The 23,774-nt window shown below is 53.6% G+C and overlaps 12 protein-coding genes across 12 annotated transcripts; 6 read left to right on the forward strand and 6 right to left on the reverse strand.

Moving 5' to 3' along the window:
• Positions 1-846: 846 nt before the first annotated feature.
• J4E86_008935 (uncharacterized protein) lies at positions 847-1,987 on the forward strand (the record flags this gene model as incomplete). Its single annotated transcript, XM_051449443.1, has 4 exons — positions 847-1,254; positions 1,305-1,621; positions 1,674-1,761; positions 1,871-1,987. The coding sequence occupies 4 exons, from the start codon at positions 847-849 to the stop codon at positions 1,985-1,987; spliced, it is 930 nt and encodes a 309-aa protein (XP_051299297.1).
• A 594-nt stretch (positions 1,988-2,581) lies between these two features.
• On the reverse strand, positions 2,582-3,781 carry J4E86_008936 (uncharacterized protein; the record flags this gene model as incomplete). Its single annotated transcript, XM_051449444.1, has 1 exon — positions 2,582-3,781. The coding sequence occupies one exon, from the start codon at positions 3,779-3,781 to the stop codon at positions 2,582-2,584; it is 1,200 nt and encodes a 399-aa protein (XP_051299298.1).
• A 475-nt stretch (positions 3,782-4,256) lies between these two features.
• On the forward strand, positions 4,257-5,408 carry J4E86_008937 (uncharacterized protein; the record flags this gene model as incomplete). The annotated part of the gene is made up of 1 exon (XM_051449445.1): positions 4,257-5,408. The coding sequence occupies one exon, from the start codon at positions 4,257-4,259 to the stop codon at positions 5,406-5,408; it is 1,152 nt and encodes a 383-aa protein (XP_051299299.1).
• A 393-nt stretch (positions 5,409-5,801) lies between these two features.
• J4E86_008938 (uncharacterized protein) lies at positions 5,802-7,344 on the forward strand (the record flags this gene model as incomplete). The annotated part of the gene is made up of 3 exons (XM_051449446.1): positions 5,802-5,981; positions 6,122-7,219; positions 7,279-7,344. 3 exons carry the CDS (start codon positions 5,802-5,804, stop codon positions 7,342-7,344), a joined length of 1,344 nt encoding a protein of 447 aa, XP_051299300.1.
• Positions 7,345-8,966: 1,622 nt separating this feature from the next.
• On the reverse strand, positions 8,967-10,601 carry J4E86_008939 (uncharacterized protein; the record flags this gene model as incomplete). The annotated part of the gene is made up of 3 exons (XM_051449447.1): positions 8,967-9,352; positions 9,411-10,335; positions 10,395-10,601. The coding sequence occupies 3 exons, from the start codon at positions 10,599-10,601 to the stop codon at positions 8,967-8,969; spliced, it is 1,518 nt and encodes a 505-aa protein (XP_051299301.1).
• Positions 10,602-11,935: 1,334 nt separating this feature from the next.
• On the forward strand, positions 11,936-12,290 carry J4E86_008940 (uncharacterized protein; the record flags this gene model as incomplete). Its single annotated transcript, XM_051449448.1, has 3 exons — positions 11,936-11,954; positions 12,014-12,106; positions 12,193-12,290. 3 exons carry the CDS (start codon positions 11,936-11,938, stop codon positions 12,288-12,290), a joined length of 210 nt encoding a protein of 69 aa, XP_051299302.1.
• Positions 12,291-12,525: 235 nt separating this feature from the next.
• On the reverse strand, positions 12,526-13,592 carry J4E86_008941 (uncharacterized protein; the record flags this gene model as incomplete). The annotated part of the gene is made up of 2 exons (XM_051449449.1): positions 12,526-13,029; positions 13,095-13,592. The coding sequence occupies 2 exons, from the start codon at positions 13,590-13,592 to the stop codon at positions 12,526-12,528; spliced, it is 1,002 nt and encodes a 333-aa protein (XP_051299303.1).
• Positions 13,593-14,418: 826 nt separating this feature from the next.
• J4E86_008942 (uncharacterized protein) lies at positions 14,419-14,664 on the reverse strand (the record flags this gene model as incomplete). The annotated part of the gene is made up of 1 exon (XM_051449450.1): positions 14,419-14,664. One exon carries the CDS (start codon positions 14,662-14,664, stop codon positions 14,419-14,421), a length of 246 nt encoding a protein of 81 aa, XP_051299304.1.
• A 1,629-nt stretch (positions 14,665-16,293) lies between these two features.
• J4E86_008943 (uncharacterized protein) lies at positions 16,294-18,009 on the reverse strand (the record flags this gene model as incomplete). Its single annotated transcript, XM_051449451.1, has 2 exons — positions 16,294-17,805; positions 17,851-18,009. The coding sequence occupies 2 exons, from the start codon at positions 18,007-18,009 to the stop codon at positions 16,294-16,296; spliced, it is 1,671 nt and encodes a 556-aa protein (XP_051299305.1).
• A 1,040-nt stretch (positions 18,010-19,049) lies between these two features.
• Positions 19,050-20,625, forward strand: J4E86_008944 (uncharacterized protein; the record flags this gene model as incomplete). Its single annotated transcript, XM_051449452.1, has 3 exons — positions 19,050-19,190; positions 19,238-20,033; positions 20,084-20,625. The coding sequence occupies 3 exons, from the start codon at positions 19,050-19,052 to the stop codon at positions 20,623-20,625; spliced, it is 1,479 nt and encodes a 492-aa protein (XP_051299306.1).
• A 316-nt stretch (positions 20,626-20,941) lies between these two features.
• CYP10 (Peptidyl-prolyl cis-trans isomerase cyp10) lies at positions 20,942-21,488 on the reverse strand (the record flags this gene model as incomplete). The annotated part of the gene is made up of 2 exons (XM_051449453.1): positions 20,942-21,427; positions 21,477-21,488. The coding sequence occupies 2 exons, from the start codon at positions 21,486-21,488 to the stop codon at positions 20,942-20,944; spliced, it is 498 nt and encodes a 165-aa protein (XP_051299307.1).
• A 620-nt stretch (positions 21,489-22,108) lies between these two features.
• On the forward strand, positions 22,109-23,487 carry J4E86_008946 (uncharacterized protein; the record flags this gene model as incomplete). Its single annotated transcript, XM_051449454.1, has 3 exons — positions 22,109-22,186; positions 22,308-23,192; positions 23,245-23,487. The coding sequence occupies 3 exons, from the start codon at positions 22,109-22,111 to the stop codon at positions 23,485-23,487; spliced, it is 1,206 nt and encodes a 401-aa protein (XP_051299308.1).
• Between the last annotated feature and the right edge of the window lie 287 nt (positions 23,488-23,774).

Here is a 23,774-nt window from a genome sequence, read left to right on the forward strand (position 1 = left end):
GGTTGTCATCTTCACAACCGCTTTCTGGTGGACACCATCCGGACACTCCACACTCAGCACTAGAGCGAGAACCTATGGATCATGACATATATCAATCGAATGGCCCATGGGGGAAGTTTACTCATCGACAAGAAAAGAAGCACCGTCCCGAAGATGATCTCAGGCTGTGTACTCCAGGTCAAACAAGCGCTCAGATAATCGAAAGGTTTCTATCGCCTGGAAGGGACAAAATCCTTCTCGACGAGCTTGTCCCACGTCGATGGCAAGTTTTGAGAGACTTCTTGAACGAAGTTGTTCCGGCGGCCCCACGCAGGATCGGTCCCTATCTGCACGACATAGAGAGATACAGCATGGACGACAATGTCGCGCTTGTGGATGACCGACAAAAGCATGCAGGGTGTTTCAAGATTGTTGGAAAGCCCTGTAGCGACTGCGTTATTTTTTCAAGATCAGTTCGCATTCCTGAGCTCTGTGTACGATTGCAAGAGAAGGTGCGTTGACCTTACAAATAATATGAATGCTGGCTCATTCTACGACAGAGAAGGACATACAAGGCTGAAAAGCGGATAATGTACGATCGTCGGCTCGAGAAGAGTGTATCAGCGCGACCATGAGTTTTGACTTTCGCAGATTCATACCTAATCTCACATCTGCGGCAGCTGTAGGTTTGGCAGCAACAGTAGCGGAGCGATCAGCGGTCACCGTCCGAGACTTCTTACATCGGTATCTGAAACGGGAAGTTGTATTCAGCGCAACGACAGTAAGTGTAAGAATATCGTACATTTCATTCACTGACTCCCGAAGACATGGGGCTTCTTCTTCGAGATTCACATACCATATCATGCAATGCGCCGCGGACCACTCGCGGGCACTGAAGATTCAAGATTGATAGGCGGCAAACGCCTCCGCAATACCGAACCTCTACCACTCAGAAATCATTCTAGTGACGGAGAAGATCTTTACTACCACGAAGCGCAAACTTCTTCACTCTCCTGGGGTGCTGATGAGTGGTTCTGGACTGAGCTATGTCTGGTAGACACCTACTTTGGCTCTGAGGAACATTTCAAGACTTACTTTACTGGGTGTCAGGAAGGAGATGGACTCGACCCTCCGTGTGGTGGCAGATTTCCAATGATATCTCCGCGGTTTGACCCGAGGGAGTACTTTCTTCTCAAGCTGAAGTTTCGGACGGAACAGGCAGTCACAGAGTACAGCGCACTCGTCGAAACCTTCAACAAGAGAATGGACGAATACGTAAGATACTCGGATGTATTCCGAATGACCAATACTAAGCATCATTGAAGGCACAAAGGATCCGACGCGTTTTCGAAGACGACGACGAAAGAACAAACACTAGGACAATAAGCGACGTCATCGAAACTACACAGGTTTTCATTGACAGCATCGGCGGTATAGTGGACGCTTGGGAGACTTTCCATCGCACCGAGCTGTCGCTCTTCACCAGCTACATACCTGAAAGATCGATTTGGCCAACATACATTAGCAGTATCGTGCGAAACGTTGCAGAACTAGACCGACTGCGCAAAATACTCGTTACAAAGCGAGATCGCTTCAAGTTCAAACTCGACAGCGTAAGTTCAATACCACACGCCATGCCGAAGTACGCACACTGGTCTGATAATCCACACTACACAGCTTCACACCGTCTCTAGTCTCAGCCAAACAGAGACAGGAAACCTCCAAGCAAAGACCGCAGTCACCCAAGGCGACGACCTGAAGATGCTCACCAAGATGACCGTTGTAAGTCACCCCATACCGATCCATCGCTCTTACACAGCTTCACCAAGAGCTAATCGTGACCCTCATAGTACGTCGCCTTCCCTTTACTTTTCACAACAGCATTCTTCAGCATGGATTTCGTCACAGCGAAGTACCCGTGGGCTGCATTCTTTGGGGTATTGGTGCTGATGTCATTGGTGAACTACATGATTGCTTCACCACGGAGCTCTCAGAGAAGATGGAATGAGTGTAAGGCATGGATCAGTACCTTCTTAGGAAACTGGACATACAATCGAATATAACACATCACCACGCAAAGTCGCAACATGTTTATACTTTACGATTCGATTCGTTTTATATAGGTATCCACATATGCTGCGTGGTATCCTAAGGGTATCATGAGGGATCTGCCTGCCCAAATATGCACACTTCGAAAGATTTGTAGTGGAAAATAAAAAGGACTCCCCTTCTTTCTTCGAGACAGAACTCGCGCGCGCGCGCAGACACACACAAAAAAAAAGACACAAACTCAAAACGTCCTGGGCGCCCCAATCTGGTTCCTCGTATATATAGGAGAGGTATAGGAATGTCGTGGTCGTCATATCCCAATTCGCTTGATCGATCGATCGCTCGCTCGCTTCACTCCTGCCGCGCATTATGCCAATAAAGAATAGTTTGGTGTGTGTGTGAGTGAGGGTTGGTGTGGAGAAGCATGTTCAGTCGAGCTCAATGTCGCCGTTGCTTTCGTGAACCGATTTTTCCGTTAAACGCCGATTGTGGAGAGAGATCCGTAACCCCGATGCTGCTAAGTTGATATGTGCGAAAGGAAAATCTGACGTCGCTATCGTCGTGCGCCGCCTACTTCGACCGAGTGTGATGTTCGTTCAAATTGGAGCTTTCGTCGCTTGTTCGCCATGTTCCCGCCGGGTGTGTCTTCGCCTCCGGTGGAGTCTGCATAGTCGTCTCCAAAGCCCTCGCCGTAGCCTTGGAATGCGGCATCGGTGTAGCCGCGCTTCGAGCTTGATCGCTCTGGCCTTACTGCACCCCGGTTCATATGGTTGGTCGGTGTTGGTGCGGAGGATGTGAAGGATGTGGCTCGCTGTGGTGGTATTTCCTGTGGTTTGGGTTTTACGGCATCGTCTGTGCCGAGATAGGCCTTGTATTTGGCAGCTTCTGCGTTGGGGAGAGGTCCAGGAGCTGTGCCTGCGAAGGCGTCGTCGAGAAGTCTGCTGAGGTTTGAACTCAATGCTGTGCCGTCTGCTGTCAGACCCTGCTTCTCGGGCTCTCTGTTCTGCACATGTTGCGACTGCCAAATCTCTTCAGGCATTAGCAGCAGATCCCGGAAAACGCCGTCCATCTTAGTCGCTTTTGGCTTGCCGGCGATCTGCATCTGCTTGATATGGCCCTCGTAGGACTTGCGAAGCTTGTTAATCTTCTCGCCTGTTACCGGGTCATTGCGGGCTACAGATTTGGCGAGCGGGTTGAGCCTGTAGAGTGAGATGAAATTTTGCGAGGGTTGCGGCCGTGCTATCTCAATCTTCTCGCTGCTGAGTTTGAACAATTGGCTGCCGCAAATGCCTTGGGCAGCTTTGAGTCGGCCGTCTTCGGTGTATGGCGATTCGGCTTGCCGGTTGTGGTTGGACAGCCTGTGGTGACGCAACCGCGTTATGTCATCGTCCGCGCTCTCTTCCATCGTCGCATCGCCATCGCTGTCGATATTGGCGCTCGACATGAAGCCGGCAGTGCTCGCGGGGGTCGGGAAGGGGTGCTGGTTGGATACCGATGTTGCCGACTGAGAGAGCGAGGTCGACATGGGCAGGGAGGATTGCGGTGAGCGGTCCGACACGGCGGAGTTTGTCGTGGGGAAGCCTCCATTGGATTGCGAATTCATCGAGTAGGGTGGCGAGGTGGGCGTTCGAGGGTGAATGAGCGTCTTTGTCGTCTGGCCGCTCGCCTTGGCAGCGACGTCAAAGGGCGGGCTGGCGGGTGAGAATCTTCCTATCGAGTCCAAACGTTGCCGTTTCGCGCTGTGATCCGACATAGAGGCCGTCTTCGGGGGTGGAGCGAGAGGGGAGAGCTCGTCGGCGTGCGTGGAGCGTGCAGCGGTGGGTGAGAGGAGGGCTCGTACTGAAGCGCTTGGCGTCCTCCGCGCGGGTCGACCGCGGCAGCAAGGTGGGCGCGCTACTCGATGGTGCGCATGCGAAGAGAGCGGACGGCGGCGCTGGCGACGATGGGCTGTGGGCGATGGGGCGGGGCGTGGGCGTGGCGGGATGCGCAGGAGGGTTGTGGGCGGCTGAGGGTGCGAAGATGTGAAGGAGATGATGGGGTTGACCGGCGGTTTGGGCTCAGCGCTGTCTCGACTGCTCACGTGACGTGCCGGGGCCCATGGTCCGCCATCTAAAACCGCCTTTCGTGTTAGGGCGTGTCAACCATTCATCGCCGCTGCAACAACAAGACAACCAGACAACAAAGGCTCGCCCGCTCTTCAATGCCGGCACCGCCATTCTTTGGTCGGTATGGATGACAATAGGCCGCGCGCCAGTGCCTCTGCTGCGGCCGCCTCACCTGGTGCAGCGCCGACTGCGCGCCCCGAGGCATCGAATCCACCCGCGCCGAGCAATGCGCCCAAGATCCAGCAGCCGAAACCCCAAGCTCTGCCATCGCGATCCGGCCCCAGCGCCATCCTGGTCTCGCCGCGACAGAAAGGCAACCCCATCCTCAACAGCGTGCGCTCCGTCGCATGGGAGTACTCTGACATTCCCGCCGACTATGTCGTCGGTGCCACAACATGTGCCCTCTTCCTGTCGCTCAAGTACCACCGTCTGCATCCGGAGTATATCTACAACCGCATCCGAGACTTGAAGGGCCAGTACAGCCTGCGCATCCTCCTTACCATGGTCGATATTGAAAATCATGAAGATCCATTGAGAGAGCTATCCAAGACGTCATTAGTCAACAACGTCACAGTCATGCTATGTTGGAGCGCACCGGAAGCCGGTCGCTATCTGGAACTTTTCAAGACATTCGAGAACGCTGCACCGACCAGCATTCGCGCTCAGCAAGCAGGCACTTATTCAGAGAAAATGGTCGAATTCATCACCGTACCACGCAGCATCAACAAGACAGATGCAGTAGGCTTAGTCTCTAATTTTGGAAGCATCCGCACTGCAATCAACGCTGGGCCTGAGGAAATTGGCCTAATAGCAGGGTGGGGTGACAAGAAGGTTCAACGATGGTGCAACGCCGTCAGGGAGCCCTTTCGGGTCAAGAAGGCAGCGCGACGAACCGTCGGTCAAGACAGCGGTGCAGCGACCATGTCACGCGACATCTCCATGGCAGAAGGCGAAAGCCAGATGCCGCCGACAGCGGATGCTGATGATACAGCACATCGCAGGGTGGACGATGCCGGGCCTCTTGCACTGAAGCTGGAGAGATCCGCTCCTTTTGCAACTTCAGGGTCGGATGCAGACAAACGACCCGATCATCGCATCGCTGAAGATCTCAACCAGGACGATGAAGAAGCAATGCGTGAGGCAGAGTTGGGTGCAGTCCCACGAGGCAATGAGACTCAACCCACTGCTCCAAAACCAGTGAAGCGGAAGCAGGCAGAAGAGGAAAACATGAGCGAGGGCGTCATGGCTGCACTCAGCAAGTTGAGGAAACAATGAACAATGTTCTACGACACTTTCGAAAATGCGACATGTGACTTTGCCCAATTGATGGGCAACAATCAATCCCTGACGTTCACTTTTCAAAGTCCGCTGTGATCAATACAGCATCGTTTGCAATGGCTATCGCGAACAAATTCCATGTGCAGCATGCCGTCATGCGCCCTCTCATAGGTGACCCCACTCTGGTCCTCGCCCTGCAGCTGCAGCCTAGCCTGCCCACATGCACCTACTTCACTCGGTAGCAAACACATTCAGCCTTACTCCTTCAGCCCAACCACCATTCCTTTAGATACATCGATAGACCTGCTTCTCATTGTGAGCACGTCAAGTTCAGCCATACACATCGAGACTCTTTTAGCAGCCAAATACTACCAGTCACTATCGCCCAAGATGAGCCAATTTACGCAGTTGCCAGCCGAACTCCAAATCCAAATCTTCGACTACCTTCACGCTGCCGACGTCAAATCCGCGAGAGCTGTGAGTAGAACGTTCCGAAACAATGCTACGCCTGCGCTCTTCCGCAGTATCGTTGCTTGTGCAAGATACCAAGCGCTGGGCGCCTTCCAAAACGTAAGTTCAAAACGAACCCTGGAGGTACCCGCACTATCTTTCGTAATGAGGAAGTCAATGTTAGCCTCATGTATGCCTCAAGACCACAGTTTGGTATCAAGTAGATAGAGCACGGGCATATGGGCTAATGACACGAACAGGTATCACTACACTCGATATACTCAGGCTATGTAAGAGAGATCATCTTTGATGGAACGCTATACGATGGGCATCTCGCGAAAGACCATCGCAACTACTCTCGAGCTGAAGAGGCTAGCGGCAAATTTCAATCAGGATCCTTCTACGCAATGCGAACCAGGTGGAAAAGATACCAAGAGCTTCACAAGGAGCAAGAGAGCATGAAGGAGGACGGCGTCTTGTTACAATCATGCGCACGAGGCCTTGAGAACATGCAGAACATCTCTTCCATCGTTTACTCGCCATATCAACACACCATCCCTATGGAGGTCAAGACACTGCGCGATTTGCTACCAAGAGGAGCTCGCCCGGGCGCGCTCACCGACAACCGCACCACTGACTCGGATCATCCCTTCCGCCAACTTGTTGGTGCCGTCTTTTTGTCAGATTACACCGGAATCCGTCAGCTCACCATCGAAACACCTCGTGAAGACCATCCTCGCACCGAGTTCTCTTTAAATATGTTCAGTTTCCCAGACGCCAACGACCTGAATGCCGGCAAACATCTTTTCCGAAACTTGGTTAAGCTAGACATAAGCTTATCTATCCTCAACATACCGAGTCAGACAACGCATCCTACGATTGAGATTGCCTCTCCTGAACGACAGCTTGAGAACCTGACCAAAGTCCTCGAGGCTGCCCAGGAGCTGCGGCACCTCTCCTTTGGCATACTGAAATGGAGGTATCTTAACGAGTTGATGTGGAATGGGGGCACCATTCTAGAAGGAAAATCTATCGTCGACATCATCGGTCTTGGAGCAACATGGCCGAAGCTTCGCTCATTGAAACTCGAAGGCGTATACGCCAGAGAGCGCGATCTGTGTGAACTGGTCGACCGCCACAAGGACACCCTCAGAACTCTTACCTTCGCCAGAACCACTCTGCACGCAGGTCTATGGATCGAAGTCGTAAACGAGGTTGTTTTCAATGCGTCTATGATCACAACATTCGTGTTGGACCAAGTCGATGAGGATCGCGGCGGAAATCTAGCCAGTACCAACGGGAGTTTAGCAGGATATGAAGGTCGGTTGATCGTAACCGAAGGTGGAGAACGTGAATTTGTAAGCAGCAACTCAATCCTTGGTCTTTAGTTCGTCCTGCTAATCATGTTAATGTATAGGTCAGCACCAACCCGGACAAGCCCTCGGTTTACGACGCCCGCAGCAATGCAGCAAACCCAGCATGATCCACTAGTCCATTACCTCGCTACCCATTTTAACGCACACCAATGACTTGATATTAGCGATTGCTCAGGCATTACTTCATCTTTGATAGCATGAATCAGGTATTAGCTAACAGTCATACATTGTTCTGCTGGCTACATACACCCGTATCCGCATTTTTTTTGGCTCATTCAATGTGATTTAGGCCGCAAATCATGAATCTGGTCCTCGCGACGATACGAGAGTCTAGTATCAGAGAGCCGTTGCTCGGCTGCCCTATATGCAGGACTGCCAGCCTGTGCTCTAGAGGCCATCACGACCCGTTTCCAACTGCTTGCCCATTCAGGATATTTGTCCAAGCATGTCTGTGACATTTCATCATCGTCTTCGTCATTCTGCCCTCTCGTGCACTCTTTTGGGACATCGCCTTCTTGCTCCTCTATCTTCCCCTGCGCCTCCAGGCAACTAGAACATGAACCTTCCGAGTCCTGCTCTACCGCCCTCTCCTTCCCCTTCCAGACCTTCTCCTTTACTGTTTCGGCAGAATCTGTCTTAAAGTCTGTCTCCGCTCCGTTGATGCCCTTCCGCATCTCCGCTTCCTCGTGTATCTCCATCCCTTCCCGATTTCCTACTTTCGCCTTCTCTTCCCCATCCCCCACATCCGCCTTCTCTTCCTCACCACTCTCCTCCTTCTCCTCAGCTCCCCCTCTCCCTCCCTCCTTCTTCTCCCCCTCCGCATGCCCCTCCCCCAACCCACCAATCCACTCCGCCGTCCTCACCCTCCTCAACTTCCTCAACCTCGTCCTCTCCGCATAATCGATAATCTCACCTCCATCCCAGCTATAATCTATCCTGCCAATCTCGGCCTGACTGTCTGCGACGCGTCGCTCTTGCCATTCCACCCACCCGTTACTTCCTGGTGCACAGTAACTGCGCACGTCGTCGTCGCGGTGGTGGATGCGTGCGGCGACTGGTTGCCAGGATGTGGGGTGTTGGCGGTGGGGGAGTTGGGATATTTGGACTGGTGGGCGTGCGGTGGTAGTCGTGGTCGTGGTGGTTGTGATGGTTGGGTTTGGGGCCTGAGTTGGTGGACTTGGATGGACTGGTGGTAGAGGGGCGGGAGCAGAGGTAGTGTGTTCAGTTTGAGCCTGGATTGTGGGTTGATTCGAAACTGTTGGGTTTGAAGATGGTGTATGTGGTGGTGGATTGCTTGTGGAGGGGTTTGGTGGCGCAGCGAGGGGGGCTGGGGAAGATGGTATAGATGCTAGACTTTGAGAGAGGATGGATGTGTTGGCTCTTTGAAGGGAAGGTCTAGCTGCGTCTGCGGCTTCCCCTGCGTTCGACATTTTGGATTATGTGAAGAGTTGGGTTGGCGCTGTGGCGTGGGGAAAGGGAAAGAGAAAAGAGACTCTCTAGAGAGCCATAGTGAATACTGTACAAAAGGTCATGTTCATTTGGACCATGGTAGCAGAGAAATCTTCTAGAGAAATATGTGACGGTTCATTAATAAGGCAACCCTGGTGTTGGTGGGCTGGAAGATTTAGCATTAAACCTTGGTACGCTATATCAGTACCATATGATATACATCTGACTCCCCAAACATGAGGACCAACCAAATCATAAACAAGAGTCATCAATCGTCAATTCAAGCCCTCTCGACCCTCTCAGTAGCACCCTTGGCGTCATTGTCCACAACAACACTGTGGTGCCTTGCCGGGTCCTTCTCCTCAATGGCCGCGCCTTCAACAACATGGTTCTGACCACCGAAGATGGCATCCATCTCCTCGAGACTAACCTTCTTAGTCTCGGGAACGAAGAACCAGACAAATGCGGCTAGCAGCATGTTGATGGCGGCGAACATGTAGAAAGCGTAGAAGCCCTCGTTCTTGAGGAAGACGGGGAAGAATTGCTGGACGATGGAGTTTACGACGTTTTGGGTTTGCGAGCACATGCCTACGGCTTGCGCACGGATGTTCATGGAGAAAATCTCGGCGGTGAAGATCCATACTGTTGCGCCCCAGGATGGCTTGTCTGTGATAGTTGTTAGTGCGTGTTGGTGTTGAGATGGTACTGAGAGGGTGTGACTTACAGAAGAGAGCGAAGAGGAACATGAGGAACACGATCGCGATACCAACTGGCTCCGACTTTGCTCCACTGGGAAGAGTAGGTGTCTGTGTCTCCACAGTAGCAGCGATAAGCATGCAAATGCCCATACCGATACCACCGACGATGAACAGGAACTTGCGTCCAAAGCGGTCGACAGTCCAGGTAGCGTTGAGGGTGAAGATGATACTGAAAGTAGCGTTCAAGGCGTTGATCAGGGAGATGGTGTCGGCGCTCGTGAAGACCTTCTTGTAGATGATGGAGCTGTAAGAGTTGAGTGTGCCCTGTCCAGTGATCTGCTGACCACCGTTGACAATCATCGCAATGTACATGCGCTTCCTGACAGACTTGTCCTTCCACAGAGCAGAGAAGCCGGAGGAGATTGCTTCGGCTTCGAATTCGATAGCCTCGCGGATTGTGGTGATCTCATCCTCGACATCTTGCTCGGTAGCACGGACACGGCGAAGCGAGCGGCGAGCCTTTTCGTAGTTGCGGTTCTTCTGGACGTACCAACGGGGCGACTCCGGGATGAAGAAAACTTGGGAGAGGATCAGGATAGGCACCATCATCTGGAAAATGACTACCATCTTCCAGTCCCACTCGCCAAGTTTCTGGGGGTTCTTGGAGGTGCCGAAGGAGATCCAGTATGCGATAAAGGAGCCAACGGAATAGAACATCTGCCAGAATGACATGATCTTTCCACGGATCTCAGGGGGCGAAAGTTCTCCGATGTAGATAGAGCCAGCTGTCAATGCGAGACCTTGTCCGATACCGATGAGGACACGACCAGCAATGAAGACACCGATTTGTCCGCGGGGGGCGAATGTTTGCATGATGGTCGCGATGATGACGCATACAGATCCAGCAGCCATACCAACTCGACGGCCAGCGAAATCAGCGAGGGGTCCAGCCTGCACACAACAAAGTTAGTACACGTTTTGCGGACTGATGATATACAGACGTGACGTACCATGAAGAAACCAGCTACGACAGCACCGACTGTGTATGATGTGTTGATGGCGCCGATGATGTTGGGTCCGGGGTTGTTGTAATAGGCAATCCAATGCTTCGAGTTTTGCAACGCGTTGAAGACGGACGCATCGTAACCGTAGAGCACCATGCATGATGCTGCAACGAGCGAGATGTACCAGTTGTACACCCTAGTCTTGTCGACCATCTTGACGGTAGTCACTCAGGATTTCTCCCAAAACGAAAGTAACAATAGCGCTCGACTTGGTAGCGATTGACAAAGGCGTCCAGCTCGAATTCCGCAACGGATACAGCGAGAGGTTCGTAGAGCTCTGGAGTGGAGAGCAATCAGCGGAGACTGCGATGGGCATATATACATGCCACATGAGAAGCCACCCTATGGATTACTATCTTGCCCCATGTCAACCCCATGGGCTCGGGGAAGCGCCAGTTCCAGCACCCAGGATCCGATGCCTACGCCGCTACCAGACGCCTCTATCCAGAATATCACCACGAATCAACATGCCCAGACCGCCTCCAAAGCTTGCTCTAGTGCCAAATGCATCCACGCCTAGCACTTCGTTCTCCGTAGTCCCTGAATCTGGGGAATCTGGGGCTTGGGACGGGAGTGTCAATGGAGAGATTTTGTCCATCTGATGGACGGAGAGGCGTCGTGGAGTTTTTCCACGAATGGGCGTAATAGAGCTAAGTGTTGAGGCGCCGTTGTTTTGAGGAGAAGCGAGACCGACTCATGCCGAGATGGTGTTTAGTGCGCCATCTAGCCCGTGAGTAGCTAGGTTTGCCGGCGACAATGTCGATAATGGGTAGAATTTCCTCGTGGACGCAAGCATGCCAAGTCAGAGACAAGGAAGACGCAGCGAAGCAAAGCTTTTGGCTGCCGCCTGGGCTCTCTTATTTTGTGATTAATTGAGGCTTAAAACTGCGAGAGTGGTTCTTGAGAAGCGCATGTGTGGCGCTGATGCCACAGTCGAGTCGTAGAGAGAGCGTCGGATCATTATGGACGACTTCATGTTGTGAACGGAGAGTAGGTATCACATGAATCATGCTAGAGAACATCGCTTGATAGCCAGCTGTGGAGTTCGGGTGGGTCGGCACATTGGTTGCGGGCGGTGACCATCATATCGCATCCTCCAGAGATGGGCACGCAGGGAGCCAACAAACGAACGAGCCTAAGCCAATATGCCCCTAAGATGTTCTCGGGCAACACCACGCGACGCGCATGTGTTTTCGGTGATGAACTGTTACAGGTGCATATGACATGCCGCGGTATCCCGGGTCGCTAGATGAGCCTCATCAGCGCTGAGTTGAGCTCCAGCTTCCCCAGCTCTGGGACCAACACGTGATTGATCACGTGTGACCATCCGCCACAGCTCTGTGGCTGTGCGCATCCCACTTTTTCGGGCGTCGAGACCCTTTCCCACCGCCCGCGACCGCCTAACGTTTTCGACGCCCGACCAAATCTCTCCACCCTCCCACCTACACACCGAAGACCGGATTACCAGGCCAACCGATTTTTTCAAGATGCCTTCAGGACAAGGAGGTGAGCGCCCTAACTTTTGCGCAAACTGAAGCGGGGTCAAGGCTGACAGAATACCACAGCCGGTACAAACCCCATCCACAACAAGCAGAAGAAGAAGAAGGCCGTCGAGCTCGACGAGGATGACCTCGCCTACAAGCAAAAGCTCGCTGCTGGTGCGTAACGCCCTAGATCCCATTCTCCGACGCCTATACTACGATCGGCCCCGAAGAACAAGGACAGACGTGCTGACAATATACAGAGAAGAAGCAGCGTGAGGACCTAGCCAAGACGGTCGGCAAGGGCAAGGGACCGCTCAACACCGGCTCCCAGGGCATCAAGAAGTCCGGCAAGAAATAAGCGCCCGACATACCCACGAGCGAGCGAGCAAGCGAAGAGACACGGCAATGCGGCAACGACGACGATTTGACATGAAAGATACCACAGGCTGAGAGTCATGACTTGGCAGGGCGTTCATATACACATATCATGAATGCACAGGAATGAGCTATCAATGACCTTTGCGCATGCCAGGTGACTGTTTTCTACGTCTTCGCTACTTGCAATTTAGGTCGTCGCACACTGCAGACGTAGTTTACCTCCTCCCTGCCTTCATGTTTGCCCCTTTCAAATTAAACACCGTTTCCGCGTTCCCCCACGCAACTCTGTCCCACTCCACCTGTGTCAAGAACCCGCTCTCCCTGAGTTCCTCCATCAACTCTTTCCCTCTTTCTTCAAGCGGGTAGTTGCTCGCATACAACACCCTGTCTACGGGTATCCGTTCCAGTAGCGCTCTTAGACTCGACATGTCTTGTGCGTCCGCTGTCGTGAGGTAGATGTTGTGTTGCCAGACATCTAGGAAACTTCGCTTCGGTTTATCTGCAGAGGGGATAGTGGTGAGCAGCATCTCGATGCGTGGAATGAGCGAGGGTAGCGCGCCGGGATGCGCGAGTATGAGACGGAGAGCAGGGTGGCGATCGAAGACGCAGCTGAGGTAGAGGTGTAACAGCGGGAGAGGAGACGTAGTTTGCGACGAATGGATATGTGTCAGGAGAGGCGCGTATACCGAAGAAGGGAAACTGTGTTGGTAATCCGGTATCTGCGCATGTCAGTCTACATGCTTCCTCTTCCTCTTGATATCTGAAGAACGGAAAAGCAGCATACCTCCGATCCCACCGGCCACATCTCCCGCAACAGAATCGGCACTCGATACCTCTCCGCCACATCCCAAAGGTCCTCCCACTCCGCCTCTTTCAACTTGATATTCCGACTCATCCCAATACAACCGCCCACGAACTTCATCTTACACACACACCTCGCCAGCTCTTTAGCCGCCTCCTTGCCCTCTGAAGGCAACATGCTCAGCGCAGCGACTTTCTCCCCGTTCATTATGACCGCCGAGTGCATCGTATCGTTGATCTTGCTGCAGATCGGCGGTGCGGCGGCAATGGGGATGTGGCTGATGATTTGTTTCGAGTGGCCAAGAGTACGCATGTCTTTCACGCGGCCAGGGCCTATGTTGCGTAGCTTGGTGAGGGTAGCCTGGGCGATTAGATGGAGTGACGGTTGACTCGGTGATGTTGGTGGGGATGTGAAGACCAAGGTGGGTGCAAGGTGGGATTCTAGGGACGCGATTAAGGAGGCGGCTGTTGTTGTGGTCATGGCGGCTTGAGGTCTGCTTGGTGATGGGTCGCCAGGAGGAGGAGGAGGTGGGTAGTAATAGGTGGTTGAGGCGGATACAGGACGTCCGGGCTTGAAGAGTTGGCACCGGTCAAGGTTACCAGATGCATCTCTCTTCTAGACTTCTGAGAGAGGGAGTTGCGCAGTTAGTGCTGAGTAGTTGCGATCCAAGCTGGCGAGATAAGAAGGACACGTGCCAGTGAGTGCAAGTACTACTGTGGGCATCGGTACTGCCAACATAGCGATGAGGGTGGGACTGCTTTTGGATGGCTGACCAGCATGATCAAGTTATCTGCATTCATCATATGTCTCAAGATTGACAGACTATCGCATCAAGCACATGGTTGTTGAAGAAGTGTATGATTATTAGGTACATGTGTGCTGCGATTCGCGGCTAGTATGAAAACAGAAATCTTCCGGCAAAGATAATGTCAACGACAATTCCGTTCCACTACCAGGTATTCCAAGCACTAATTCCATCGTAACTTTCCATCACTAAAGCGCACATTGTGGCGGTGTAAGGATGACGACGATGGGGCGCGTGTGTTATGGGGCGCGTGCTTGTCGTGGCACTAGCGACCACGCTATGGATGTTGTTGTGATGACGTTTCAATATTCATCCGGGTGTCGGCTAGGCGGAGGCTGACTGACGGCTGGGCGCTCGTCAGGCGATGACTGTTCTCTTCCAACGCTTGGTCGAGAAAGTCTTGGTGGTGTCGTTATGGTCTGATAACCGTTGTTCATAGCTATTCGTAATGGGCATGTGGAGTGTTGACGCATGAAATGGATGCGCGTCGAACTTCATTCATCAGGAGGTTCGGCGACCCTTCTTGCTGCCCAGAGTGAAGGCGCGCTTGAGCTTGCTTTCGGTGGCAGTGGGTGATGTAGGACTCGGTGTAGAGCTGCTGCCTGACCGGCGAGGGTCTGAGCTAGCGGACGACTGAGAAGAGGACCTCTTGCGGCTCTCTTCTGCGAGGATGTCGTCCAGTGAGACGTTGAGGTGGGGGTGACTGATCGGGACCTCTTCGAGGTTTTCGACAAAGCGAGAGGCCATTGCGTCGATAGTGGTAGTGAAGTGTTGGAGTGGGTGAACGGTCGTTGTGTGTGAATGGATGTGGGGAGATGCAGATCTTTATAGCACCAGTATCGATATATAGTGCTGGGTGGCTGATATGATCTACGCGTGATGTGTCGAGCGTGGCTTATGGTATATGTTCCAGACTTCGATGTGGCAATGTCCGGATATAGTATACCAAGAGAGCAGGCAGTTGCGGATACCGGAAATAGTGTAGTAGCGAGAGTGGAAAGGGTGAAAGCTCGAAGCGATGGTAGACGATATATGCCGAAGTAATGAACAAAGCCTAGGCATGCAAGGGCGGCGAAAGGTTTTTAAACATATCTCAGGGCGTGTGTGGACGAGCAGGTGGACGGGGTCCGTGTGTCGACGGCACACGAGGCCAGGGACTTGCTACAGTGCGATCCAGGGTCTGTCCCGCCGATCGCGAAGCCTCGATGCATATAACGGCGGCGCTAAGGGCAGGGTATGACGTACCAAAACGTTCTGGACAGCGTTCTGCTGGCAGCCACACGGTCTTCGTGCGGCCATAACGGGCGCGTAACCGCGTGCGACAAGTCTCCAGTCGCACAGTCCCATGGGTGGGCGTACTGGAAATAGCAGCGCTCGCAGAACTGACATATCCGTAAGGGCTCTCCCAAGCCGCTTGGAAGCGTCAACCAGATTACGGACGTCTTCGCACGACTGCTGGCAGGATTGCGCATCCGACCCGCCGCCTCCAGCCTCTGCCCAGTCATGCGCAGCGCGACAGCGGCGACCTTGTGAGCCTTGGGTATTCTTGCTCAGCACGCGCAACCCTTTCGCCACAGCTTGCGAATATCGGCTCGCCGTGTCAAATAAACTTGCGCCTAACATGCCTGCGATCAGCACGATCCCCAGGCAGTCGCGAGGCAAGACCGAGCCTGAGCACTTTATCCGCAGCAGTTATATTGAAGCTGTGTCCGCACGACGGCAGCTCGCATGCGGTGTTCTCGTCGGGTCCGCTGCGTCCATCGCGAGTATGGCCGGGCCTCTGACGTAGGACGAGAGCCATCCAATATTACAGCCACCACTTTGGCTATAGTTTCCAAACCACGGCCTTGTCTAAAGCGCCGCCCGGCTCCGCTTGCCAGCGAACGATTGCGACAACAGGACAAGCTTCAAACGAGAGGCCTCGCCTAGGTTTGCGGTGTATTCGAAATGCCATACTCGGCAGCTAGTCGACATCATCGTGCAGGGTCCTCATTCAAACTGTCCGGCGCCCGGACCCTTGTGGGTCTGTGACAACGGTAGACCCCAAACTTCTGCGCCATCCGTCATGTCAAGTGGGCAGCGGAGCCGACTTTTCGAGGTTAAGTTGCAGATATAAGCGGACACACGACGCTAGCCGCGTGTGCAATTTGCTAGTCTTGGGCACCAATTGCACTTGTCATGTATACAATGTCGTGGCCATCGAGCCATCGTGAGGCTACACTGGTATCGTGGAGCATATCGCAAGTCCACGAAATTTGCGCACTCTGCTAGACTGTTTTGAAGTTTGAGTAGTGCGGCTCTGGATAAGCTGGACGGATGACGACTTCCTTTGCATCGTTCAAACTTTCGTATCGGCTCAGGCATATGGTTAAGTCATCACCATCTTCCCCGACCACGACCACCCCTTCCGCCCCTCCCACGTCCCCTATGCCCTTGGCCACGCCCACCCCCTCTATGTCCACCTCCGCCTCTTCCCCCGCCTCGATTGGACCGCTGTTGCTCCGGTCTCGGACCGCGTTGCGCTAATTGTGCCCGCTCTTCATCTGACGCATGAAACACATTTGGGATCTGCAGTAAGTTGCAAAATGACTGAGTGTGCGGGTTACTGTACTCTTGCGGGGTAGCCTGGACATGTATGCCTAGTGCGGGGTCGTATGTCGGCGCAGTTGCTGTAAAATCCTCAGGTATCATCATCTTGTCAGCTCTAACAAGGTTCTCTTCGATCCAAGCTATCTCTTTCTCCACAAGAGGTCGGTAGACCGCATCGCCTTTGTCTGCAGGGACTTGCGCATAGGGATCCCCTACAGTAAGGTGATCGGCGAAGACACGAGTAATGGCAAGCCACTCCTTGTCATACTGCAATCGCAGAGGCCGTTGCAATTCCGCAGGTGTATGTGGTTGTATTTCCAGCAATTGCAGGAAGCTCCGTTTGGGCAAGCACTTGTCTAGTGCGAGGAAGTTGGTCGTCTTGTTCGTTATATCTTCAGGAAAGGGGAGGGTCTGTACTGTCTCAGCCTTCGGACGTGAGAATGATTCCGGCAAGAGGCTGCGAATGTCTTCTGGAACTTGAGTCTCGCTCTCCATATCAGCAGGTTGTATAGGCTCCTTGGGCTCTGCGACTGGTACAGGGACCACCTCGTCCTCGTCCAAATCCATGTCAAGATCAATTTCGGCATCATTCTTAGGTGCTGGTATTGGCTCCTCGTTTGATACATCCAGATCAATCTCGCCGTCGTTTACGACTCGCGGGATAGCACTATCAGCATCTTTTTGCGGTGGCGGAGCAGTCGGAACTTCTGCGTGGTCCCAAACGGCGGGAAACTTAGCATGCATATGGGCGCTGAACCAATGAGGTGGTCGCAGGCGCTCAAGGACTACCTTTGCAGCAACACTACCAAGAGTACCGTCCTTGGCCTCTTGCTCAAAGTCCGGCTTCCAGCTAAAGAGCTGCCGGTAATTGCCTTTCCACTCCATACCGCGCGGCCAGTCATGGCTCAGTCCAATGTCAACCTGCGTCCGTATTTGAAGCAGTTTCCGCACGTCGAGTTCTCGAACATGATAGATGCTCCGAACATCGTCACTGTTGTAGGGCAAGCGCTCATAGTGTGGCTTCTTGTAGTTGTAGCCTTTCCAGATACCAGACAGACCAGCAATGCGCAGTGGTCCCAGCCTTATCACATTGGCTGCGCCCATGTAGTATATCTTTGGTGCGGCCCACCCACCGTAGTAGAGCTCCCACATGTAGTTGCTCGCTTCGTGGTTGCCGCCGATGAATATGGTGAGATACGGGGCTGTGCGCAAGCCTGAGTAGTACTCGTGAAAGTCGTGCATGGCGTAGTACTTGGAGGGCATCGATACTGCCTTCAGATCGGACGCGTTTCGAACAGCCTACAAAGTCAGTCACTGGATGAGCATTATGAAGGGTTGACGTACCTGGAAGTCGCCGCCAATAATTAGGAGATCCACATCTGGCCAGCCTTTCAGCTCGCAAGCTTTTGCGACAGACGCATAGATCTCGTGTAGCACTCCATGGCCGCAACCTTCGACTGCTATGCGCACGCCTTGCTGTTCTACCAGTTCTGGGGCGGCCATACTTGGAGGTTGGTGAACTGGTAGTTAGTGAGAGCAAGGCTTGTTAGTAGCGCGATCGCAGACTTGCTACTAGAGCTCTGTTGCGCAGTACAATAGCGCAGAAATCGCAATACGCGCAGAGTAAACATTGCAATGAATGCTGCTGTCGAAGAAAGTAAGAGCACGGCCCTGCAGCACTAGCGTCGGGGGTCGGAGTTATGATAAGCTAGCGAGCACGTGTAGATACTGGACCTGCAGGAAGATTCTCAAGATCTGCGCAGAGATCATTCAGGTCCTCTAAATACATGGCTTCAGCAACTCAAACAGAGCTGAGGGCGAAGTTCCTTCAGGAAGCCGCTCATCTCCTCGCAATTCCCTCGCCAACAACAGCAGCGTTTCTAGGTAATGCATGCAACAAGCTAATCGAAGATGCTGAAGTCGGTATTTCAAGCAAGGAGACGGATGCCCTCCGACGAAGTATTTGCGGCGCATGCGGGAATGTCATGATTCCAGGATGGTCGTGCAAAGTTTCGAACAAAGACCAGCGCAAAAGCACTGGCAGAAAGTCGTCGGTGCCCGAGAAAAGTATTCAGTATACCTGCTTGCGATGCCAACGAGAGACACTTCAGACGCTTCAGCGAAGGCCTGGCAGACAGGTCAAGAGATCACGGTCTCTGTTGGATACAGTCCCAACGTCCGCGGCTCCGACTTCGACTAGGAAAGAAGAGGATGCAGCCCCAAAGACGATTAATGCAAGCAGCAAGCAAAGACAGAGGGCACGCAAAGGCGGCCTACAAGCTATGCTTGAAAAGAAGAAGACACAAGACTCGGGCACGGGCGGACTCGATTTCATGGACTTTGCGCTGTAAGTCCCGTAGGGCTGAGTGAATGCAGCCCACCTGCATGGAAGGGCCTAGCGACCCGTGGACACCCCGCTATGCAAGCGCGGGGCTCAAAAAATTCGAGGAGTTATGTCATCAGAACTTGCGAAAGTCAATACAGTCGCAAGCAAAATTACTTTGTCCAACACCACCCTACACCAACATTAATCGATTGCAAACATGGCACAGCAACAGAGCCTTGCGAAGGATCTCTTCGAGGATATGGGCCGCAAGGTCGCCGAGGCGAGCGCCCAGGGAGACAACGACGACACAAAGGTTGTCGACGAGATCGAAAGCATGTGCATGAACTGTCACGAAGATGTAGGTGCATTTGAAAAGTAATGATAAATTCAGCTGATATTTTAAAGGGTACTACGCGCCTCCTCCTCACAAGAATCCCCTTCTTCCGCGAGATCGTCCTCATGTCCTTCTCATGCCCGCATTGCCACTTCAAGAACTCCGAGGTCCAACCCGCCGGCGAGATCCAGCAACGAGGCATCAAGTTCTCTCTCAAAGTCGAAACGGCCGACGATCTGAGCCGTCAGATTATCAAGAGCGACACCGCAGTGTTCCGAATTGAGGACATCGATCTAGAGATACCACAAGGGCGCGGACAACTGACGAATGTGGAAGGCATACTCGCAATGGTAGCACAAGACCTGGAGCAGAAGCAGGAGGAGAGGAAGGCGGTGGTGCCAGAGGTGTACGAGCAGCTACAGGGAGTCATCACCACGATTAAGCAGATGGCCACCGGAGAGAAGCTGCCGTTCAAGATCACAATCGACGACCCTGCCGGCAACTCGTCAATCGAACCTCCCAGTGTACTTGGCGCAGGAAAATACTCTCGCAACGAATACCCACGAACGGCGGCGCAAAACGAAGCGCTCGGTCTGGGCGACACCAGCGGAGACGCCAGCGGTGAAGCGCCCGCCACAGAAATCCGACCAGAGTACCACGCTTCGCAAATGTATCCAGAGATGCCATCCTCTCACGCCCCAATGGTGAACAACGTGGATGAGGACGACATTGTGGAGAACCAGGTCTATTCCTTCCCTGCCAGCTGCCCGGGATGCACCAAGTCGTGCACCACAAACATGAAGATGGTCAACATTCCCCACTTCAAGCAGGTGGTCCTGATGAGCACAGTATGCGATCACTGCGGATGTAAGTTTATATCATGGAACAATCAACGTTTACCTGCTAATGCAATGCAGACCGAAGTAACGAGGTCAAAACCGGAGGCGAAGTTCCTGAGCTGGGTCGTCGTATCACAGTCACCGTTGACAGCAAGGAAGACCTGTCGCGAGATATCCTCAAGGCCGAATCATGCGCCATGTCCTGTCTCGAGCTCAACCTCAGCGTTGAACCCGGTACTCTTGGTGGCAGGTTCACCACGATCGAAGGTCTACTGACCCAAGTACGCGATGACTTGAAATCTTCCATCTTCGACGCTGGCGGTGGAGGAGACTCAATGGACTCAGAGTCCAAGCAGAAGTGGAACACCTTCTTCCACAACCTCTCTGCAGCCATCAACGGCGAAGACAAGTTCACTCTCGTTCTCGAAGACCCTCTCGCCAGCAGCTACGTCCAGAGCTTCACGGCACCGGAGCCCGACCCAAAGATCAAGGTCGAGGACTACAAGAGGACAGAGGCGGAGGAGGAGGAACTTGGGTTGCTCGACATGAAGACGGAGGGCTACGAGGAGGAGCATGCGGCTAGCATGGCAGCGAACGGGACAACGACCAATGGCGCGTAGGGCTAACTTCGATGTCTCTTAGATTTCCTTGACTCTTGCATTAGGTCGGCGCTCGTAGATACCAAGGCCTCGCCAGCCATGATCAGTGTGACATGATCTTCTTCCAACTCTTCCCTGCGTCCATGCTTCGTGATGCCTATAGCGACTCGAAATCCTTCTGCCCAACGCCGATAGTGTGAATGGTCGGCTCTCTCAGATCTTGATCCGCGCTTCCTTTTTCTGCAGATGACGCGACATCCTTCAGGCTCCAATCAGACACTACGCTTCCAGCTTGACATGAGTCGCATTACTACCGCTGTGCCCAGTAAAATATTGTTCATCCTGCCAGCGGGTTTGCATGAATGGTAATATTCTTGATCTCCATCTTCTCCTGCGGTCTTGACTTCTTGTCTACTTGAACGGCCTCCATGTCATCCAGTACCTCCCATCCTTCGAGCACCTTTCCAAAGACGGTGTTCTTCCCATCCAAGTGCGGCGCAGGCGCAAACGTGATGAAGAACTGCGAGCCGTTTGAACTCGGTCCCTTGTTCGCCATGCTCAAGATGCCTCTCGCATTGTGTCGCAACGCGGGCCGAAGCTCGTCCTCGAAGAGCTGGTTTGGCGTGTCGTAGATGGATGTGGAAGTCTTGGACTTTGGGTCGGAGGCTGGCGAGCCCGTCTGGACCATGAAGGAGGGGATCAGGCGGTGGAAGGGTGAAGAGTTGTAGAAGCCCGACGCGCAGAGGGCGAGGAAGTTCTCGGCGGTCTTGGGGACGGCTTCGCAGAATATTTCGAGTTTTATATCGCCCTTTGTCGTATGCAGCTAGTCACTGTTAGCAACAAGCTTGCAGTAGGCAGGCGGTTGGACTCACTGTGACGGACATGGTGGTGGGTGCAGATCAGTCGTGTTTGTGGTTTGGAAGGAGCGATGATGGCGCACGAATCGGACCCTCGAAGTTGAGCGCCCATCCACCTCCACCTCGTCGCGCCTAGAACATCGCGCGTCTATCCGACTGCGCTTACTGTGTGCAATCGCCCTGCATTCGCTGTCATCATCATTGCTACCGCCCGCTGCCCACGCTGCCTCCTCTGCTCGCGACACTGGCAGACGGCCGACCTCATCATAAGCGCCGCCGCATAAGCTCCACCCGGCGACAGCCCTACCACGCTCGGGACGTAATCCACCACAGTATCCCCGCGCATTCACGCAGGACACGCCCATTCCTACATCGCAAACCTTAGCCGTCGGCCCGCCGCGCACCCACCGGCCTCACTGCCACGCTGAGCCCCGCGGGTTCGAGATACGAGGCGCCTACATCATCTCAACCCCACAATTGGCTGCCCGGAAGGCTACCTAGCTCCCAGCACGGCATAGCTGCCCGGCGCATCACTGCCCTAGAGCCTCCAACGCGCGACTCGGACGAGGGCACCGCACTCTGAAAGGCCACGGACACGCCCATGCAGCGCCCGCTGCCCTCCCAGGCCTGCGCTGCGAGAAACGAACATGTCGGCCTTCGTTCGCGTCTCAGGACCGCCAAACAGTAACTTCCTGGTTGGCTATCCGGGCATATCAGCAACACTAGTACGTGTCTCCAATCTGTTTCTGTTATGAGTGCACGTCTTGCGCTCCATCCAGCCGCGTCGAGTCGCTGTATGACCGACTCCCTTCGACAAGGGTACTGGCCATTGCTGACATGTCATAGCCTCGAATAGAAGGCAAAGTCGAGATACGGCCACTCATTGGAGTGTCGGCGCCCGTCAATGTCTCCCTCGTCACCATCGCATTGCACCGTCGCGAAACCATACACCCGTCCGCCGACTCGGTTACGAAGAAGCATCTGGCAGCCCCGCGCAAAGAGATTACCGACATCGTCGGTAAGGAGATGCTCCTATATCGATGTTCTCCCGGAAGAGAGCATGAGAGTATACTATGTATGGACCTCCCGTTCGTCATCTTCATACCGTACGGACGCGGCGGCGAGGAGGTAGCGAGGAGAGTCCCGCCCGCGAGTCTACAATTACCGAGTCGGACGGCGGAGACGTTTTATGAACTCGTCGTGACAGTACAGCAAGGGCCCCAGGAACAGAAGAAGTATCCCTTTGCCGTGCCGATACAACGATACGACACCCTCTCTACCTTTGGCATGTACAATCGACCCGAAAGCGCAGAACGAGTGACGGACCACCTCGTCACCCTTGGCATCAGCCTGCCGAGATGGAGTTATGGACCCATGGACCCAGTCTCAGTATACATCAAATTGAGTCCCAACCCCGACTGGCTGAGCAAGGCGAAGAAGGTCACAATCAACAAGATTACAGTCGGCATAGACGAAGAGATCATCTTCAACCACGAAGGAGATGAGCCGACTCGTAAAGTCAAGACGCTGGCAAAAACGCAGCAACACGTCGGAGTGAGGATGCCCGAAGCGGGCTATTTCACCAACCTTGGGCTAGTCTTCCCCGCAAAAGATCTACGAGACAACGCAGGTGTTATCCCAAGAGGGCAGAAGGAGTTTCCCATGTACGCTGTTACTGGTTTTACGACGACTGGTACTCTATACAAGATTGAGTACTACCTCACAGTCAAGGTAGGCTGGACTGGGCGAATTGCAAGTTGAAGATTATGCTGACTGAACGCAGGCGCAAATGTCGTCAGCCCGAGACATCCTGCTCCGTCAGCCCATTGTGGTATGTCCTTTTGACCATGCAGGCTGTAAAGAGGAAATGGAGGCCATTGAGCAGGCAGCCAAGGACGCCGCACACGTCACACCTGACAACCCCATGTTGCCCGCCAGTACCATTGTTCGATCCAACGACCCAGAAGGCTTGCGCGCACTCGGTATCGCAATTGTGGGAGGCGTACGGAAACCGCTGATTGAGTGAAGAGCTGGTCGCGCAAAAGCATTGAGGATTTTGAGGGACGCGATTTTGCCATGCGTAGGATACTTGTGTTCGACATTCCGCACGTTTGGTCTCTGCGATTGGAGGATCAAGACGGACTCGAGCACGAAACGTTGTTGGATGAAGCCACCGGCAACCAGCCGACCCGACCAGGACAGACGATCTGCACTACTGTGCACGCAAATTACTGGATCGCGCAAAGGCGATAGCATATAACACAGGCGCAACACCGATCATGCAACCAGCGGAGCCCGGAGTCATGTCGAAGC

This window comes from Alternaria arbusti, assembly GCF_024043155.1.
Source record: "Alternaria arbusti strain BMP 1465 chromosome Unknown scaffold_15, whole genome shotgun sequence".
Taxonomy (NCBI): Eukaryota; Fungi; Ascomycota; class Dothideomycetes; order Pleosporales; family Pleosporaceae; genus Alternaria; species Alternaria arbusti.